Genomic DNA, 20,733 nt, shown 5'->3' on the forward strand with positions numbered 1-20,733 from the left:
ATACACGGCAAGAAAGTATTTTAGATGATGTTACTTTATCTTTTAAATGGCTATTGGGACAGTTCACTTAATACTCTGTTGTCAAATCTACATAAAGGATGTCTTTCATATAGGTGAGAAGAGTCATCAAATATGTAGATGGAATTACTAGTCAAGGTAAGAATGAAGAGACAGCTTCATTTATACAGAAATGGCTCACGAGGTGTTTCCCTATAAACTTCCAGAACCTACCATCTGTTAAATGGAATAGTGAACAGAAAGTCCTAACTGATTATCTCTTGTCCACAGAAAAATCTCTGGTTTTTCATTTAATACCATTTGTTTTATTTTTATAAGTCATTATCAATTAAAGGAGTAGAAGATATTATTTTTTTAACCTGTCTAAAAAACCTCTAATATACTAGTTTAAACCAAGTCATGCTTTCCATGATATTTATTACCCCGAGCAGATCCAATTTTCATTGCCCAAAAAATAGTACAACAGGGCTTGAAAAATATGTGCTGACTTGCCTGGGTGCTAAAAGCTTCACCAATAATTTTGATTAATGTGTCTTGACACTGAATGCATTAACCATACAATATTCTTCTTGCTTAAGGGCTAATTAGAATTCAAGTCAGCATGATACCTACTTTTGAGGATTACAGCAAGAACATTTGTTGTAATAAGAACCTTCAGGCAGCCAGTTTTGGTAATGATTGATTTGTAAAATTATTGAGGGGGAAAAAAAGAATGAGAAAGTAGAGTCTGCCCCCCAAACACTTATTTCCCTGAAGGATCACATTTGAGCATAAATTAAAACATCTTTGTGGCTATGACGAAAATGAACTACAATAGTAAGTTTATTTAAAATCCAGAAAACATAAGTTTCTGATTTTTTTTTTTTAACAGGATTACATCACGAAAGCACAATTGGTGTATTTAGTCGAGGTTTCGTTATGGCTGCTAAAAAATCTCTGATTTCTGGTTGTAGGAGTTTCCTAATTGGACTCTTAAACTATTCAACTGCTCAGACGCACTTTGTGCAAGCAGGAAATAATTATAAGTAACAATAACACAATGCTATCCTTTTAACCAGTATTCTTTTTCTTTTTTCTTTTACAAATTCATTTCACGTCCTATGTTACTTCCAAAATCTTTCTTCTGTTATTTTAAAAATGTGATTTGATGTTTCTAAGGAAGGAACCTCATCTTCAGTGTATTTAGAAGATAAGTTTCTATAGATTACTGAACACTACACTTAATCCTCAGAATGACAAAATAATGTTTCTGCCACCTGTAAAAGTTAGTGCTTATATGATCTAGTGTCAAGGATGATTTTATATAACGAAGTGTAAAGAGTTAGTTACTGTCTCCTGATCTTCAAGTTCTTGATCTGAATGTCAAATTTTCATTAATGTGGAAGCCAGAACAAAAATATCAAGCTTTTAGGGAAAATACCGTAAAAATTTCTTTGCCACCTAAATGATTTGTTTTTCTGATTTGATGTCATTTTTACTGTATTATGTCTCCCTATTGTATTCGTTTTAATATATCAGGTACATTTTTCCCAATTTACTTTCTAAATATGATGAGATACACTGGTAGTCAACGCTGAAAGGAGAAAAACAAGAATTGAAAATTCATATTTGTAAAAAATGTCTTGGGCTGGGCAACACTATGAATGGGGCCTAAAGATTTCCATTATTACATGTCAAGTTTTCCTTTTGCTTTTCCTGTGAACAGTGTTGGGAAGGAGAACTAAGACAGTATCATGTCTTATGCCCAGAACACTGTGTTTCCTCATCCTTTATCCCTGGAATACATTGGGTTATAGGAAAAGGGGAATAGTGTGATGTCATGTTTCAAGAGAAAATAGGTTATCTTACTGCTCTTAAAGGTAACATTCAACCATCACTGCAAAGGAGTTTTCAGAATTTAAATCTATGAACCTGCAGGGTGTAAATGGCTTTATGATCTCTAGGTTGAAATGACTCATAGGAGGAAAGACTCTATAGAACAGGTGCACAAACAATGTTTCCAATATTCTGAGCTGCTCCAAGAGAAAGAAATAACAATAGCTAAAATTTATATAGCATTTACTATATGTTTGGCAATATTTTAGGAGCTGCACGTATATTAATTCATTTAATCCTCACAACAACCCTCTGAGTTATGTATAATAATAATTCCCATTTTATAAGGAAACCCAGCACAGAGAGATTATGTAACTACCCAGCATCATGATATAGCTTCATAAACTGGTAAGGGGTAGAACCCGGATCTACACACTGGTGGTCTGGTTCTAAAGACAAGGTTCTTGATCACTGCTCTTCATGACTTAATTACTAGGGTAATGTAACCATGAAAGGGGTAAGCAATTTTTCAAAATGTATGGAAAGAAAAAAATGTTTAAAACTAGGAACTTTGAATCTTACCCTTTTATGTGATATTGGAAAAGCTAGTCACAATAAAGTTTTACCCATGAAAAATATATTTAAAGGCTTGTTTATCAAAATAATTTTCTGAGCTCAATTCTTATTCCAGAAGCCTATTTAAAGGCTTGTTTATGAAAATAATTTTCTGAGCTCAATTCTTATTCCAGAAGACCAACGTTTGCATGGCACATTGTGCAATGTACAACGTACAATAATTTAATCTTCCCAGCTGAACATCTTAACACTATATGAACCATGAATGCATGAAATAGGAATTCCAAATGTCTTCCACATGGTAAGAGCACTTTCCAATACTTGTTCAGGAAGCTTAAGAGTAGTTTGAAATTAAGTGATGCCTGTTCTTAGTGACTTTTATGTATGCCGAAGGTATTAGTACTTTTCTCTGAGTGGGACCCTGAGGTGATAGATAGATGAGTCCGCTGTCTGTATTTAGGCACTTTGCTCATTTCCTGAGAGCAGTGTGGAAGGCATGTGGATGCTCATTAAGTTTCCAACCGTTCCCCGAGAGTAACAGGTGGCAAATCAAAGCTTCCCTGGTATGTCATGGCTGGTTTCCTCAACATCTTGGAAATAACGGATGGCATTTGCACGCTCTCTGTAGTACCAGCAGATAAGGAGATGAATAGCAAGGAAGTATTTCCAAAGCATAAACAAACACACAGGTCTAGGAAAGTTATGACTAATGCTCTTGCTACCACACATTCTAAATCCATAGATGGTGGTTTCATCTTTTAAATATTATTACTCATTCAAACTATGAAATCAAGGTTAACTGTCCTGTGGTTAACTACCTAACAGAAGCAAAGTATATTAAAGGAATAAAGAATATCCCAAGTTAATGAAGCTATATCATAAATTTATAAACTTTTAACTGTACATTTAAAAATATCCAATAACTACTAATGACTATGATGTGCTTTTAAATTGCCTCCTTTACAAAATTACTCAATTACACTGAGCACCTACTACATTATAGGGCAAGCATATCACTTACATTCTGGACTAGAGAGAGAAGACAGAGCTTATTAATCCAAAAATAGAATCTGTGATTTAAACTGAATACTGGATAGTTACCCAACAGCACTTGATAATTACATAGAAAAGTATCTCTAGTTAATGATAGAAAGATTTTTGTCAGTTGATAGCTTCTTCTCACCATAGTCACTAGTCAGGTTAGAAAAACAAAGGAAAATATCAGCTATAAGATCTTGACAAAATTTGTCTGGCAACATCCCATGACCCTAGAAATAAAAACATTTACTGGAGGTGGCAAATCACCAACATCTTTCCCAATTTGAAAAAGTTCAAAACCTTCAAACTGGTCCACCGATGACTAGGGAAATGAGCTGGGATATTTTTCACAGTGGAGGACATAAATCAAAGGTAATGAGAACAAACAGTAGTAACTGTAATTGTTTTGTTTGTTTGTTTTGGAGGGAAAAACCCCAATACCTTCCCCCTTATATACTCTCTCTCAACAAGAAAGCTCACCCTCAGGAGAAGGGACAACTGGATTTCTACACAGCACTGAGATTCCTGCCTCAGGACCTGGTGCTGGCAGCACAGCCCAGCTAACCTACAAGCAAGCGCTGCAGGAAACCCTGCCCCAGTCCTTCCAAAATGCCCCTCCTTTTAAATGCCTCCCCCCTTACTTATAATGTTACCGGGTTCTTTAAAGTAGTGCTGAATTTAATGTTCTTACATTTGTTTTAAAAAGCTGTGATTTTCCAAATATCAGTAAAAAGCTTTTTTTAAATGTGTGGGATTACTAAGGAACTGCCATAAATTAACTCTGCAGTATGAAATCACATATAATTTATTAAGTTATTTTTGCTAAATATCAAATGATAAGGAAATGACTTTGACTCTTTAGTAAACTGTTCTCATGGAGTGTACTTTTCAGTGAAGAAGCCAAAGACTAAAAATATATTAAAAGGACATATCTGGACATCTGTGAGACTAATCTGGAAACATCAAACAAAAAGCAGAACCAAAATTTCTGAGTGCCAACATGGAATTCATAGCTTTCATGGCTGTTAATTATAACAAATATACTCATAAAATATTATATATGATACCATATGATGTCTGGGAACTCAGTAATTTAATATATTTATTCTAAAATCATATTATTCATGTAACACATTTCAAACACAATCTTCATAAAGCAGCATATACAACCCTCTTACTGAAACTAGGAATATTAATTTTAGAATCATCTAATGTACTCTAGAGATTAATTCAAAATTCTATAAGATGAGAACAATGTAAAGAAAAATCTACTTGCATTATGCTATTTTATCAAACAGTTCTAGAATTAAAAGAAAAAACTTAAAAATAAGAAGCTGATTTTAAGGGAGCACTACAGCTAAGACACTAGAACTTTTAAGCCTTTTCAGTTGCCATGTAAAAAATTTTAAACAACTAAAAAAAATGTTTCTTAATATTTTTAGACAATTAAAAAACATGTAAAACAATGTTTTCAAGCTAAGCTTTAAGCAGTTATTTCAAAAGACATACAAATTTTATGGGAATAGTATGTAGGTCAATAAAGCTTAGTAATATGATTTGTACTTTGCAGTGAGAATTATTAACAGGAAGTAGAAGCACAAAACACTTTGGAAGGACTTCTCTGGTGGTGCAGTGGTTGGAAATCCACCTGCCAATGCAGGGGACACGGGTTCGAGCCCTGGTCCGGGAAGATCCCACATGCCGCAGAGCAACTGCGCCCGTGCACCACAACTGCTGAGCCTGAGCTCTAGAGCCCGCAAGCCACAACTACTGAGCCCATGTGCCACAACTACTGAAGCCTGCGTGCCTAGAGCCTGTGCTCCACAACAAGAGAAGCCACTGCAGTGAGAAGCCTGAGCACCGCAACGAAGAGTAGCCTCCGCTCTCCACAACTAGAGAAAGCCCGCACACAGCAACTAAGACGCAACACAGTCACAAGTAAATAAATAAATAAATAAATAAATAAAACTTTGGAAAGATTATTCTAATGGGTGAATCACAACAACAGCTGCCTGGATATTAGATTTAAGGGGATGTTAAGACTTTAATTCTGGTCAAAATCTGATAGGCTCTTAAGAGTAAAATTTAAATGTGAAGGGAGACATTGTAGACTTTAAAGAATTCCTATGACTTCAAATGAAATGACTTTTACATTTATTTAAGGGGCATAGTAGGTTATATAGTGGAATATACAGTCCAGATAGCCATGGCAAACTTTAGAAATACCCGTGCTTCATTTTTTTTTTTTATGAAGTATAGTTGATTTACAATGTTGTGTTAGTTTCAGGTGTACAGCAAAGTGATTCAGTTTCATATATATATATTTATGTATATATTATACATATACATGTATATATATATTCTTTTCCAGATTCTTTTCCATTATAGCTTATTACAGGATATTGAGTATAGTCCCCTGTGCTATACAGTAGGACCTTGTTGATTATCTATTTTATATGTAGTAGTGTGTATCTGTTAGTCCCAAACTCCTAATCTATCCTTTCCCCCGCTTTCCCCTTTGGTAACCTTAAGTTTGTTTTCTATGCCTGTAAGTCTATTTCTGTTACCTGTGCTTCATTTTTAATTAAAAAATTTAATTGGTTGAAATGGCTGGTGAGTATTTAAGGAACAGCACTATATTTTTAGCTTTCATTTTTTCATTTTTGTGACTCTCACAATTACATTTCTGTGAAGCCAAGACTGTCAGTGCAGTATTTACCTTTATCCCCGGAAGTCCAGGAAGCCCAGGAAGCCCTGGTTCACCCTACATAGGAAAATCACACAGCATTATAGAACAGTATTCACTCAGGCACAGTATCTGAGAAAAACATGGCAAATGCTCCCAGCTGAATTCTTGCTGTATGTATATATATGTCTAATATATATACTGTCTAGTTTCAAGATATTTGGTGAGATTATACAGTTCAGTCAACTCTTGATTCAGGGATTGGTTGACCATTTTGCAGATTTTCCAGGATTTTCCCTGTTGCTGTCAGTTCACTGCTCATTGTCATCACTACCAGAAGGTGAGAAAGAGAAATAAAAGGAGAAGGAATTCTTGTGTTTTATTACTCCCTGGTCAATGATTTGTTGAGGAGGCTGAATCTATTTGCTGAAATGAGGATTACGTGCATTTGAATAATGCATCCTATTCTAGGGCTCTCTTACCTCAGATAATCAAGAGTTGGCTGTATGAACAGATGGTCATATCAAAACAATATACATTAAAAGTCTCATTCACTTAAAAGTATAACAAGATTTCTTTTCCATTCCTGAATGATGAGAAGATAAATGCATAGTTAAGATTATACTTAACTCCAGCCCGTATATCAGACAATTGTTGAGTCTGGGTAACCCTGCTTAGCAATTGAGGGCTAATGGTACCATGCAGCTGTTTCTGAATACAGGTTTGAGATTAAGTGGCACATTTTGGGTGAGCACACCGGAGTCAAGCTAAATCTTCTCATTTCACATAATTGTTTACATTATTTTAAGCACAAAGTATAGTGACAAGAAGTTATATTGCTTAGAAAATCTCCTGAATTCCACTAAAGAAGCATAAAGGAATTGCTAGAGAAAATGAAAGTCCATCCTGTGTTGGACTGAGGTGACTAAATATTGTGGAAAATAACATTTGAAGGTAAAAGTGTCACATCATTTCATGATGGCGAGTCAGTGTTATGACAACTATACCAAAAGAGATAGAAGCATCAAACTAAAGATAAAAGTGGTAGAAGGCACTTCTTTAATCTAAATGCTTGAACAGTCCTTATTCCAAGGAAAATCTACTAAGAACAACCAGACATTTCATCTTTAATATTATTACTTTCAAATTATGGAGGGCTATAATTTGCTTTGGTATTATCACAAAATGACTTCAGATACTGTTTATATTAAGCTGTATGGTTAGACATAGAAAGGACAATGACTTTCATGATGGTTTAGGTCAAAGGTGCTTCAGGAATGCAAAAGAAAAGCTATTCTTTCTGAAACTACCTGAGTGAAAGTTTGCATTGTGAACGAAAAGACTAAGATGAGATTAAGCCAGAGAAGAAAGAATGATTATTAAGAATTTGATATTTCATTCAAAGAAACTTGTCCAAGTAGATTAAACTTTACAAAGATACAACATTATACATTTGATTTTCTTTTTTCCCCCCATTTCCCTTTAATCAATAACTTTAGGAAGCTCTAGTAAAAAGAGCTTATCCATATTTCAGTGAAGATTCTCTTTTACTAAGAAAAAAGTATAAGGCCCTTGAAAACACAGTAAGTTGCAGTAGAATATACAACCAATAAAAGTAAACATATTGGTGACATATTGATAGTTTTGTATTGTTTCAGAAAAGCCCCCAAAACTCAAGACATCCTATTTAAGACATGGATGGAAACATATAGGTTGTAACACTGTTTCCTCAAAGGAGTTTTTACTAGACCCTTCCCTCAAGGGGAAGGGTCAAATTAAAAGGATTTGATGACTACTTTAAAGTAAGATATTTATATACACATGCATACATAGACACATCCATGTTTCTCACAATGAGAAAGATGTATAAAACATTATGGATTATTTTATAATGTAGATTGGATACTTACAGAGAGTTTGAGCATTTAGCTCTTCCCTACATCATATGCATATATATGTAGGTATATAGGTTATAAATGTACTTTTTAATGAACAAATCTTTCAGGAATTCATATTTCATACTCTTGGATTTTGACTTTTCCAAATTTATGTTTACTTAAAAGTTGACAAAATGAAGGATTATAAAACATTTAATGTTACCCTTTGTGAAACATCTCAACATTTTTAGGAAGATATTTCTTCCTATATAAATTCTCTGTCTTTATACCATGAATGTCTATCTTTTAATTAAGAGACAGTTTTCAGTTAATTTCTCCATTCTTGCCTATTTCTTGACTCAGGGCTTCTCTGAGTTGAGTTCTTGGTCATGCACAGCCCAAGTTCGGATCTAGGTCGTAATTAAGAATCGGTTTGTTATTCCATTCAAAGACTTCTTGCCCAAGTAGATTACACTTTACACTGATACGCTATGCTTCTGGTTTTCTTTTTTCTTTCCTTTTCACTCTTTATTCTCCATTATCGGAGACCCTTGTCTACTGTTAAAGTCAGTTCTCTGCTTTCACCCCATGTCCCTGTGACAGTGCCCTGTATTTCTAGATACAGTTCAACTGTGCCAGTCCCTTACAATGGGCAAACATGTATTTTTACCCCATTAAAACTAAAAAATATATTTTAAAAAGATGTGGAGAAGTTAGGAAGGCAGCTATGCTCACCACTATACCACCAATGCCATTGAATGTGAAGTTAGGAAGGAAAAAATTATGTGATGAAACACACACTCACTTTACCAACATATATACCCTAACTCACATATCAATCACACACTCTCCTGTTGAGTCTATAAAAGAAAAAAACTATAATTAAATCATTCCCTATTATGAATGTTACTCTAAATAACAAACTTTCATACCGCAAAATACCAGACAGTGGAGAGCTAATCAATGCACTTTAATTCTGGCAGGATATCCTCTACTTTTCTGGGAATGCCCCTAATGCAGGAGCTTAAGTACCCATGAACCCACAACAAAGTTCTGCAATGGTGAGAAAAATGTGGAAGATTCCTTGAATGGATTCTGTACTCAGTTCTGTTTGTCATTTTCCAATCTAAGCAACCAGCAAGAATGGAAACACTCTACTTTTAAATCAGTGTTGGGGTAAGTCTTGCCAAATCCATATATTAGACAAGGAAGTCATAAATATTGTGGGAAAGTGAGATTGCGTCAAAGGGTAGAATCTGGCCTAAATATTAATGAAAAAGATACTGTTCTTTTCAGGGCACATTTTCATTCAGATGGGTTGTAATATTCATACACATATTCATTCAGGCACATATTTGTTCAGGTAGAATCCACTTCTCTCAATATAATTTAAAACAGGTTTTTTAATGAAATACAAAGAAAATCCAATGTTTCCATATGTAAACCTGTAAACTTCCAGAAACGAATCTAAAATGTATTTTTAAATAATCATGATAAAGCAATATTTTATTAACCAATTGAAAATCAATTTTGATCTTCCACTCTGAAAACAGGGGAACCTATATGAAATTAGAGCAGACTTGTTTTGTTTTTTAAAAAAGACATAACAGTTTTGCAGACAATTCTTTTAGCTTATTACAGTTTTGGAGAGCAGTTTAAATTTAGCTTGTAATTTTTAAAGACTGAGGGACTTAAAATGAGATCATCTGAGAAAATCAGATGCTCTTTCAAACCAAAGCAGGCCATGGATCTCTGTGATATCACTAATTTCAAATTTCTTACATGAAGAATCAGTAGGAAATCTTAGGCACTGAACAGCAAAATTTGCAGAGTTCTGCTGGGCTCTTTGGAAAAGTCTCAACTTTACCTGAAACTGGGTCTAATGAATCATTACTCTTAGATTCTTAATTTCAAGAAAATCTATTTTTATATTAGGGAAATGTTAAAAGAATGTGAAAGACCTTCTCAAAAAGCATTTTAATCTGAAGTGTTTAAACAAAGCAGTGATCCTCTCAATAACTTCAAGAATGTGGGAATATTTTTTTATGTTATGTTCTAAGGTTCCAAACTACTACAATGGGATTTCTTCTCTCTTTCTCTTTATACTAATGAGGTATATTCTATGTTTCTATTCATATTTTTTTTTCTATAACATTAGTTACTGCTAGACAAAGGCAGAGTCATGATCTCAGAGATTTAACATAATGTGGAATTCACATTTACTTGTTAGCCACATCTGTTATCTAAAAATCTAAAATCTGCACTGGGCATTGCTATCCAGATGCTCAGACGATAAACTACTAACAGTCGTTTCCTGCTTCAGATGCAAATGAGAATAAACATATTCATTGCATGTCCTCTAATTTATCACTGAAGTGAAGCACAAATGATAAAAAAAATTACGTTAGATTGGTTAAAGTGGTTTGGCTACTGTCTCCAATTAAAATTTAGTTCATGAACAAACCTCTTTGTACAACATAACATTCACTGCTTAGGTAGATATTATTCACATAAAAAATTATCAGCAGGGAAGTATTTGAAATGAGAGGAAAGGAATATAATTTTAAAAGAACTGTCCATCATTCCCTATTGAGACAGTTTAGTAAATATTCATTTCTTCTCATAAAAGATAGAAACATGCAGAGTATCTTTAAACATGCAAGATAGGTTGTTGGCATTCCAACCCAGCAGATCTTTGTTAGTCTCAAACAGCTCAGTATATGCTGCCTTTAGCTCATAAAGCATCCTTTTACACGTCCAGATTATGTTTGTACTTTTACTATGGTCAGCATCAACCCTTTTAAAATGAAAAACAGTCAAAACCACTCTGCATATAAGGCATGAAAATGGCATCATTTTCAGTAATTGTTCTCATATTATACAGTGATAGCAGACATAATCAAATGGTGACTAAAAGACAGTACAAAGAACACACCGGAATAGGGATTTACCTTTTGCCCTGGACGACCAGATTCTCCGGGCTCTCCCTGGCCAAAGAAAACCAAAGATGAAAAGGGCAGTCTTACAAGAATTTTCCAAAAGTCTTAGGCCCTTGGACACTTTCAGCCTCCCCGATGACACATGCGTTTCATTCACTTTATTCTGTTGCTCTACATCTTACCAGACATATGAACATTTTTTTTTTTTTTTTGCTGTAAATATACCTAAAGCTCACATACAAATCCGCATTTCCATAAAAACCAATCAGAAAGGGAAGAAAAGGCAAGACCTCTTGTTTAAGCCTTTATCAGAGATTTCTAGCAGATACTCCCTGTTGTGTCTAGAAGCTGATTAATGCAGTAGTATAGGAACAGAGTTAGAACCATCAACGTTGGTAAAAAGGAAGGGAAACAAGAGACTTATAAAAGTCAAAGCTGTAACTCCTGGGGTACAAACACTTGCAAGGCTATAGTTACCTTAATTCCTGCAGCGGACGATCCAGGGTCACCCTAAAATGAAACCCATGAGAGATTATTCTACAAGTGATGAGAATAGGAAACACACAAACACATAGAGAGCCGTTATCTACAGGAGCACCCAAGGAAACCCCGTGACCAATGGGCCAAACTATGCTCCCTAAGATTTTGTATCAATATGGCTAAGATGTCAGTAATTTCCAAGATAAACAATATACTTTCTAAAAACATGGGTTTACTTTGCAAAATACATAAGGACTACATTCCTTGAAATAAATATAAATATATAAATATGGATCTCTTCCCTTGATACAGTGCTAAAATTGTATTCTAAAGCAATACCTTAGTGGATCTGGAATTTCAGTTTTCTCTATTTCAGGAATTTATTAATGTCACTGGCTATCATTTACTAGGAGTTCCCTGACCCTTTCGGTCTTCAGAAAGTCAGGGTTCAACAGATGAAGTCAAAGGGTTAATGATGTTGAGTTGGAAAAAGCCATGCCGCAGGTCAGTTTGTTTTCCTCATGAAGCACCGTCACCCTTATGACCGGCACGTTTTTTTCTAGCTCTACACTTGTTTCATTGTAACGCAGTCACCGGAAAGTTACAGGATGATGGATGACTTGTGGGTGACAGGGACACATGGAAGATCTGGGAGAAAATCTTGAGATAGAATCTGGTTTTCTGAAAGGCATTGTATTCCACCCGGATTTCACAGAGTGTGCCTACATTCCTAAGGCAAATGTGCTCTAAATACACAGATAGGGGCTAACAGGAGAGAGTTCGGCGGGTGACTTAGAATGCTGCCTATTTCTGATATGAGGCCAGGCAAGGGCCTAGATTTTCCAGCTCCTTCTAGCCCTCTGTCCCATAAACATGCTACAAGGAAAATAAAAGGGAGAAAATGTAGTCATTTGAGACTGTTAAGAAAACAGGAACAGCCACAAGGAGGAAGGCACATACTGGGGTTTCCTCAGCTGTCCTGTCTGCGCGAGGGCTCACAGAGCTCTGGGGGTCTACTTCCTCGTTCTAGGTTTAGAGAGCTGTTCATCAATCTCATTTAGAGACAGAGATAAACCTCAGGCCCCTGTACATGAGGCACTCGCCCCCCTCCCTCAGTTTCTCTCTCTTCTTCCCACGGCTGGCAGTTCTCTTTGTTCAGGTCTTAAGTGGCTTTGCCTCAACCCCTCACCGACCAACCTAGACACATGCCCCTCACATCCACATCTCACTCTGCAGCATGTGTTCAAGTCCTGCAACCTCACTGCATACGGATTATGTGTGTATGTTTTCTGCCTATTCTTTGCTTGTCCCTCCATTAGACGATCAGCCACATGTGGGCAGGTTCAGTGTCTATTTTTATTCAGTGTCTGAATAAAATATGCTGGATACATATATGGTGAATAAATGAACAAATCTCAGAAAGAATATTTTCAGCAGGTCAGCAGTCAAGAATCAAAAAATCAAAAATAAAAAAAATCTTTAGGAAGAAAAAAAAAGCTTAAGAAGGAGAAGGAAATAATAAATTAGCTTATTTGAGGAAACATACGAGTTTCTTTGACATCTGTAATTGCTACTACTCAAGGAAAAATTAAAACATGACAAAACATATAGAAGAGGATCCCAAATACTGTCTTATTGTAAAATGATACTGGTTTCTTTTCCCCATCACTAATAATCAATTGAGTTACAAATGGGCAGTGAAATAAATGTGGCTAATAAAATAATACTTATTTCTGTTTCCACTAAATCAGGTCTGTCTGAAAGCCATCAACACCACTGAATCAGTATTTTGCACAATGAGACCTTTGTATTCATAAAAGCAATTCTGACTTTTCTAAGCCCCCTTTTTCATCTTATTTATACCTCACAAGACTCCCAAGAGATAGGGCAGATATTACTATTTTTACTTAATAGATGAGGAAATAGAAGCAACTTGAGCCTAAGTGAATTTTGGACTTCCTAAATTCTATTGCCATGTTCTTTTTATTGGAATAAGAAAAGAATTATTGGTTTATCTCATTTTGGCAACAGGGCACAATGGTTGTAGTAAACTTGTAAACAAAAGGAAGTTGCTTGTATTAACTGTAGTTTAAAAACCTTTTTTTCCAGTGTTTTAATGGAAAGTGACTGGATAATCCACTAATGAGAATAAGGACTAGATTTAGTTCTCAGAGAAAGTGGATGGGAAGGAAAGGACAGTTTCCTGAAAGCCTGATTTATTTGTGGAAACTGGAGCAGTTTCATTTGATGGACAACTATGAGTGATATATCAACTTTCTTTTCAAAAATTAGAACTGTGGGTCTTCCCTGGTGGTGCAGTGGTTGAGAATCCTCCTGCCAATGCAGGGGACACGGGTTCGAGCCCTGGTCTGGGAGGATCCCACATGCCGCGGAGCAACTAGGCCCGTGAGCCACAACTACTGAGCCTGCGCGTCTGGAGCCTGTGCTCTGCAATAAGAGAGGCCGCGATAGTGAGAGGCCCGCGCACCGCGATGAAGAGTGGCCCCTGCTCGCCGCAACTAGAGAAAGCCCTAGCACAGAAACGAAGACCCAACACAACCAAAAATAAATAAATAAATTTAAAAAAAAATTAGAACTGTGAAATCTCATGGAATTTTTATAACTTTTAAGTGGCAAGGCAATTGCTGGAAGACATTCCTAAGTTAAACATTTTAAAGGATAATGCTGCAAGTAGTGAAAATAAAAGTCAGTGTTTATAATCCTTATTCCTCTAAAAGTGAAAATGAATACAGGATTAAAGTAGGAAAAAAACCCCAACTGTGTCTCTCTAAGTATACCCTTAGCTTCATAAATCAGTTGGTTTGAAAATAAAAGTTTCCACAGGGTAAATCATAAAGCCAAAAATACTTTGAGAAGATACTTGAGGTAAATGAATTTGACTTTGCTATTGACCATTCAAGTACAGAGTTTTTGTTTTTGGCTGTGATTATTTTCAAGCACAACAATTGGTATGTAATTATATGTATGTGTTACTGAAGTCTATGTGGATAAATAAAGTGAATGTGGTGATATTTCTATCAGTCATTAATTCATTCAATAAATATTTATTGAGCATCGATTATGTGCCAACCATGTTCTGGATGCAGGGATACTAGGAGCTAGGTCAATAAAGCGAACAATGCTGTTTCAAACCCTGCCCTTGTCCTGTGCTTACGATATAGTCACCCTTCCATATCCCTGGGTTCTGCATCTGCGGATTCACCCAACCTTGGACTAAAAATCTTCTGAGAAAAAAATTCCTGAATATTCCAAAGAGCAAAACTTAAATTTCTGTGTGCCTGGCAACTGCTTACATAGTATTTGGTATCATAAGTAATCTAGAGAAGCTTTATAGTACAGCTGACCCTTAAACAACACAGGCTTGAACTGCAAAGGTCCACTTATATATGGATTTTTTTTCAACAGTAAATATTACAGTACCACACGATCTGCAGTTGGTTGAATTCGGCGGATGGGGAACCACGATATGGAGAAAACAGGAATGTGAAGGAACCATGTATAAGGAGGGCCTTTTGTAAATTATACCCTGATTTCAACTGGCAGAGTCTCAGCACTCCTAAGCCCCCCATTATTTAAGGGTCAATTGTATATGGGCGCATGCGCACAGGTTATATCCAAATACTACCCCATTGTATATAAGGGACATGCTAGGATTTTGGTATTTGCAGGGATCCTGGAACCAATCTCCTGGAGATACCGAAGGACTACTGTAATCATTTGTATATATGTATACAGTATATATGTACACAAATATATGTATTCAAAAATATTATTGATTGAATGCATAAAAGATACCTTCTTTTTCTTTCTTTCCACATACAAAAAGTCTGGGTTAGGAAGAAATTGTCATGTTGGGAAATTTTGTGTCACCCACAGAAGACATGATAAACAAATGCATGGTACAGGAAAAAGTTATACCATTCAACGAAAATAAGAAGCAGGTGAAAGTAAAAAAAAAAAATTTTTAAAAGGTTGTTCATTCAATAAATATTTATTATCTTCCTATTATGTGCCAGGAAATTGGATTGGTGTTGGGAATAGAACAGTTTGGTAACTTATAGTTTTTTGTTTATTTGTTTGTTTTTTCTTTTCCAGTGAGCTGGATGCCCAATTAAACAAGGAATTACAATAAACTGTGATAAGGGTTATGAAAGGGATCATAAAGAGTGCTCTGGGAGCACATAGGGGGTAACAGAGACAATCCAGGGGAGACTGAAAGGCTGCCCCAGGGAAATGACTTAATAAATTCAGGTCTCAGTAGACTGAGGAATAGGATGAGAACGTGAGGAGGTGGAGGTGGGCAGAGAAGAGTATTGTAAGCTAAGGGAAGCATCATATGTGCTAAGTTGGAGAAGGCCCCATGCCCAAAAGAAAAGCCTTCCCATGTGACCTTAACAAAAGGCAATTTGGTGGGTGGCTCCAAATATGGGTGTCGCTTCTGAAAAGGCTCTGAGGATGCAAATCAAAGATGCTCTGCAGGTGTAAAGTAAGAAGGCAGGTTATTTATAGAAATGGAGACTGGGGGAGAAAAGAAAAATGAAGACACAGACAGGCAATACCAAGAAAGTGAAGCTTCCTGCTATATTTAAAAAGTATAACCAACGAGGACCTACTGTAGAGCACAGGGAACTCTGTTCAATGTTATGTGGCAGCCTGGATGGGAGGGGAGTCTGGGGGAGAATGGATACATGTATATGTATGGCCGAGTCACTTTGCTGTGCACCTGAAACTATCACAACACTGTTCATCAGTTATACTCCAATATAAAATAAAAAAGTTTTAAAAAATGCTCAGACAAAAAAAAAGAAAGAATGTGAAATTTCTAAACGAACAGATAAGGTTGTGAATAATAGAGTGGCATGATGGAACCATTCAGTGGTCTGCACCAACACTTACTTTCAAGTGCTGGGATAATAGATAAGAAATGCATTTCTACATTAGTTGGTGGGATTAACACTCCAAAGAGCAGAACATAACCTTCCCGTAGTAACTCCACACATGATTAAAATCAGCCTTTGGCAGGTCATTCTTAATTCTAGAGTTCATCGTAGCTTCTGGCCACAGAGAAAACCCAGCCCAGAGGTTTTTACAGTCCCACAGCATTCCCAGATGACCAGTCTGGAAAGGCTTAGATTGCTTTACCATCCAAAAGCACCGAGTTGGATCACAAGGAAAAAAATCCTATTAAAGTGAATCGCCAATGACGTAATTTACTACATCAATGGCAGAAAAGAAGCATTTTTTGATTTTACATCTCAAACTTGGTAAATGATGAATGAGTTTCACATCCTGAACCCAAAGGCCATGAGAAGAGTGTTTCTAACATGCTGGAAACAAATTATGTGACAGAAGCAGGAAATGTTTAAAAAACACATCAAAAATTATATTCCAATTACAGCATTCTTGTGGATGAATGCTACAGGTCAGATTACATATTATATGTTACAGATTCCTATTTACAATCCCCTGTTTAGACTCACTGAAAATTTATAGAAATGATTTGTGTTTTAACTGAAGCATTTCTCATACTTAATTTCAGTTGACTAATAAAACTTTTCGATAAAAAAGAAAAATGACCAATCTAGTTGATTTCCATTTCCATGTGGTAAGAAAGCTAACATTTATTGAGAGTTTACTATGTGTGAGTCAGCATGGTAAATGATTTGCATTAATATAAAAAATAAGAACCGTATTCCTTTGAGATGAATTTAGCCTTTACAAAGAAAAAAAAAAGTTGCTTTGCTATTGCAATATTAAATTTTAAAAATGTGTGATTAAAGAAACAATTTTTGGCCTACATTCAAAAAATTAAGCTCTAAAAATACATATTCTACAGATTAAAATTCTCTACATAAATCCACATAGGCATAGCTCAGACTTGGCATAAATGGTTTTCACTTGAAGAAACTGCTCTCTGTTTAGAAGATTTCCTTTCTTTAAACAGAGGTTGGCAACTATGGCCCGAGGGCCAAATCCAGCTAGCCACCTGTTTCTGTGTGGCGCAAGAGATAAGAGTGGTTTTCACATTTTTAACGGTTAAAAAAAATATAAAAAGAATAATATTTCACGACATTTGAAAACCACATGAAATTAAAATTTCAGTGTCCAGAAATAAAGTTTGATTGGCATAGAGCCACTCTCATTTGTATACATATTGTCTATGGCTGCCGTCATGCTACGATGACAGAGTTGAGTAGTTGTGACAGACGCCATACGGCCCACAAAACCTAAAATATTTATTTTCTGGCCCTTTACAGGAGAAGTTTGCTGACCCCTGCTTTTAAGCAAACACAACAAAGGTAAATCAAATATCTATGTTTATATACCTAGGGTTTTTAATTTTGACTTCAAGAAGTCATAGAGGTATATCACTGGTCCCATTGGTATTAAACGTACTCATGTCATGGTGGATTGCAGCATGATACTTAAATCTGACAGATACATATAAAATGGGTTTACAGCAGTGGTTCTCAATGAGGGATGATTTTGTTCCCCAGTGGACAATTGGCAACCTCTGGAGAGAGTGTTGGTTGTCACAACTCGGGGATGCTACTGGCATCTGTTGGGCAGAGGCCAGGAACGAGGCTAGACATCTGACAGCTCCCTCAGGAAGGATGATCCAGCCCAAAACGTCAGTAGTGCGGAGGCTGAGAAACCCTGGTCTACAAGAAACTGAGAGTCCACTCTGATTTCTAGACTACCTCTTGAATACAAACACAGTTGCTACTCGGTGACATTAATTTATTCCTACCATTAATTTCTCCCTACCACCCATGCCATATTTATATTAATATTTATAAGAATGAGGAAGACGAATTTCTCTTTACTTTATGGGTATGTTTTTATGACTAACAATTGTCCATCTGTACCGTAATAATTTTCAAAGTAGAGTATTCTTATTCTCAACTACAAGCCTAAATGAATCATTCTTTGTTTCATCAACTAGCCTGATTTAAATTAAATCTGACTATTCCATTTTTAGCTTCTTAAAAGATCTTTTTCTTAATTCTTAACATATAGCACAAATGAAATAAAAATTTCCTTCCTATGTCAGAGATGTGTGTGAAGTAAGAATCCAAGCAAAAACTTCGATAGACTGAAGAAAAAAAGACAGGAGGTAGGAAGATGAACAAAAGACCACCGCAATATAAGTGCTAATAATGGTTTAAAGGCCAAAAAGAAAAAAAAAAAAAAAAAAGACAATACAAAGGCTGACAAAATATCTGGATCTAGTAGATTTCAAGTTGAGGCAAATTTTCAAGACTGCATGAGAGGCTCTAATCAACTGACTTTAGCTTATTATCAAACTCTTGCATCCCCTCCCAATCCTCTGCAATCTTCTATCCTAAAATCGGGACAAATGGAATCACTTTAGGAACTCTATTTTTATATTTCTGTGTATAAAGGGAGTGTTCCATTTACACATAAATAGTGGTGGGTTTTTTGTCTTGAAAGTCATATTACTAGAAACCCAATTACGCATTTTCTAGAATTTTTGACATAGCATTTTACTGTTAAAATATTTAAATTTGTAGCTAGGAGCTGGTGGAATAATCACCTTTTATAAATTAAATATTCAAAAGTTTTCTAATTGTGTAGAATTATCTCTGATCTCCCATTTTCATGTACATGAAATAATATTCTTGCTCAAACACATACTTTTTCATATTTCGCAACACTGTACCTTTTCACCTGTATCACCTTTGGGGCCATTCTCTCCAGCATCTCCCTAGGAGGGGAAAAAAGCAATACATGTAAAATATATTGGTGACATTCAGCAAAGAGTACTTTTCATTATTTTAAGTTTCCTTTCATAGGCACTATATATTAAAATCTGTTATAAATGTTCTACAGAGTTAATGTACTTTACTTGACCAGCTGTCTGATATCAACTAGTCCAAATAAGTTTTATTACAATGAACATGGCTAAATAGCTTTAAACTACTCCACGATATTAACAGAAAGTAATTTCTCTGACTTCTAATAGCTTATTCTGGCACTAATAGCTTATTCTGGCCGCCTTAACTCTTTCTCTTTTCTCTGCTCAAAGAGTCACTCTAACAAAGGCTTTCTCCTGACTCCCTCAATATACCGTGTGCCTTACCCTTTCCGTCTCCTTTCTTGTCCCACTCCTGCCACCTGGAGCCCTGCCTTCTCCTTTCCCTTCAATCTGTGAATCCTACCCATCTCAAATCTCCAGGCCCTCTAAGTGCATGACCCAGCCCTCAAAACTGCTACACTGAACACTGAGTTATCTGGACCTAAGTGTTTTGCATTTGAGAAATAAATGTTTTATATCTTATTATAAAATTAAAAAAAATTATAGTAAAATAAATTGGGGAGTTTATGCTTCCTTTGTTATTTTTGAGAGCTCCTACGCCTATTCCCTCACTGATATCTTTCTACCCACAAGCAATGCTTTAGGAAAAAAGTCATTTGTTTATTATCCATGCTTTGCTTTCTTAAATTCTAAATTCTTTAAGTCTTATAGCATGCTCTAGTGGAAACATCATGAATTTTGGAGCCAGGGAGTCTGAGCCCAGGTCCAGGCCCTACTGGGCAAATGAAATTCTCTTTACATCAAATTTCTCATGTGCAACGTAAGGGCAAGAATATTTTATGGGGTTATAAGAAATAAACAATTACTGTGTCTAAAGCAACTGGGACAGTATCTGACACATCATAAGCTGTTAATGATAACCATTAGCAATAACAATGCATTATTGTTCATACATTCCATAAGCTGGAACATCCTTCTGTCCAGCTGCGTAAGAGGTCACTCTTCTATCATTTAAACTTTTCCGTAAAATAAGAGAGAAGCTACTGATAATGGTTTCCCTGGGATAAGGAGGGGTGGCGAAGGAGGGAGAGTTTAACTTTTTCGCTTCACTTTCTTTTCTTGTTTCAAATAAGCATGAGGCTATCCTGCTCGGGCATTCTTTTATGGCGACGGGGACAGCACAGTGGCCTGGGAGCCTGAGCCGCTTTATCTGTTGAGTCCCTGGAATGGTGCTGGCACTGCTCCCTTTCCCTCCTTAATTTCTACACAAAAGAGTCATCTGATGACTAATTAATTTCAGGTTAATTACCATGAACTGGTTGGAAGCCAAATAAATATACTGATCATAAGTTATGGGGGATCTTTGATAGGCAGCTCATTAGCACACTTTTAAAAACTGCTTGGAAATCCCTTTATTAAATAACAAAACAAACTTTCTTATTAGGAAAACTGGTTCAGAGTGGTCATGAAGTGAAGGGGTTGATTGAGCCGCCTCTCTGCTCT

General features: G+C 35.9%; 1 protein-coding gene and 1 long non-coding RNA gene across 7 annotated transcripts in view; one reads left to right on the top strand and one right to left on the bottom strand.

The window, feature by feature from the left end:
* COL25A1 (collagen type XXV alpha 1 chain) overlaps positions 1-20,733 on the bottom strand; it is a gene marked incomplete at its 5' end in the record, with an annotated part of 478,255 nt that overhangs the window by 71,647 nt on the left and 385,875 nt on the right. For 5 of the 6 annotated variants that reach the window (XM_082389178.1, XM_082389177.1, XM_082389176.1 and 2 more), the window contains 4 exons: positions 6,167-6,211; positions 10,962-10,997; positions 11,427-11,459; positions 19,135-19,179. In XM_082389178.1, the coding sequence (XP_082245304.1) occupies positions 6,167-6,211; positions 10,962-10,997; positions 11,427-11,459; positions 19,135-19,179 (159 nt within the window). The remainder of the gene's footprint in view (positions 1-6,166; positions 6,212-10,961; positions 10,998-11,426; positions 11,460-19,134; positions 19,180-20,733) is intronic. The other variant, XM_082389174.1, reaches the window with a different exon arrangement.
* LOC309627326 overlaps positions 11,368-20,733 on the top strand; it is a 195,468-nt gene continuing 186,102 nt past the window's right edge. The window contains exon 1 of the long non-coding RNA XR_014243674.1: positions 11,368-14,027. This is a non-coding gene — a long non-coding RNA (uncharacterized lncRNA). The remainder of the gene's footprint in view (positions 14,028-20,733) is intronic.

The sequence above is a fragment of the Balaenoptera borealis genome (genome assembly GCF_965194805.1).
Source record: "Balaenoptera borealis genome assembly, chromosome: 4".
Classification (NCBI taxonomy): domain Eukaryota; kingdom Metazoa; phylum Chordata; class Mammalia; order Artiodactyla; family Balaenopteridae; genus Balaenoptera; species Balaenoptera borealis.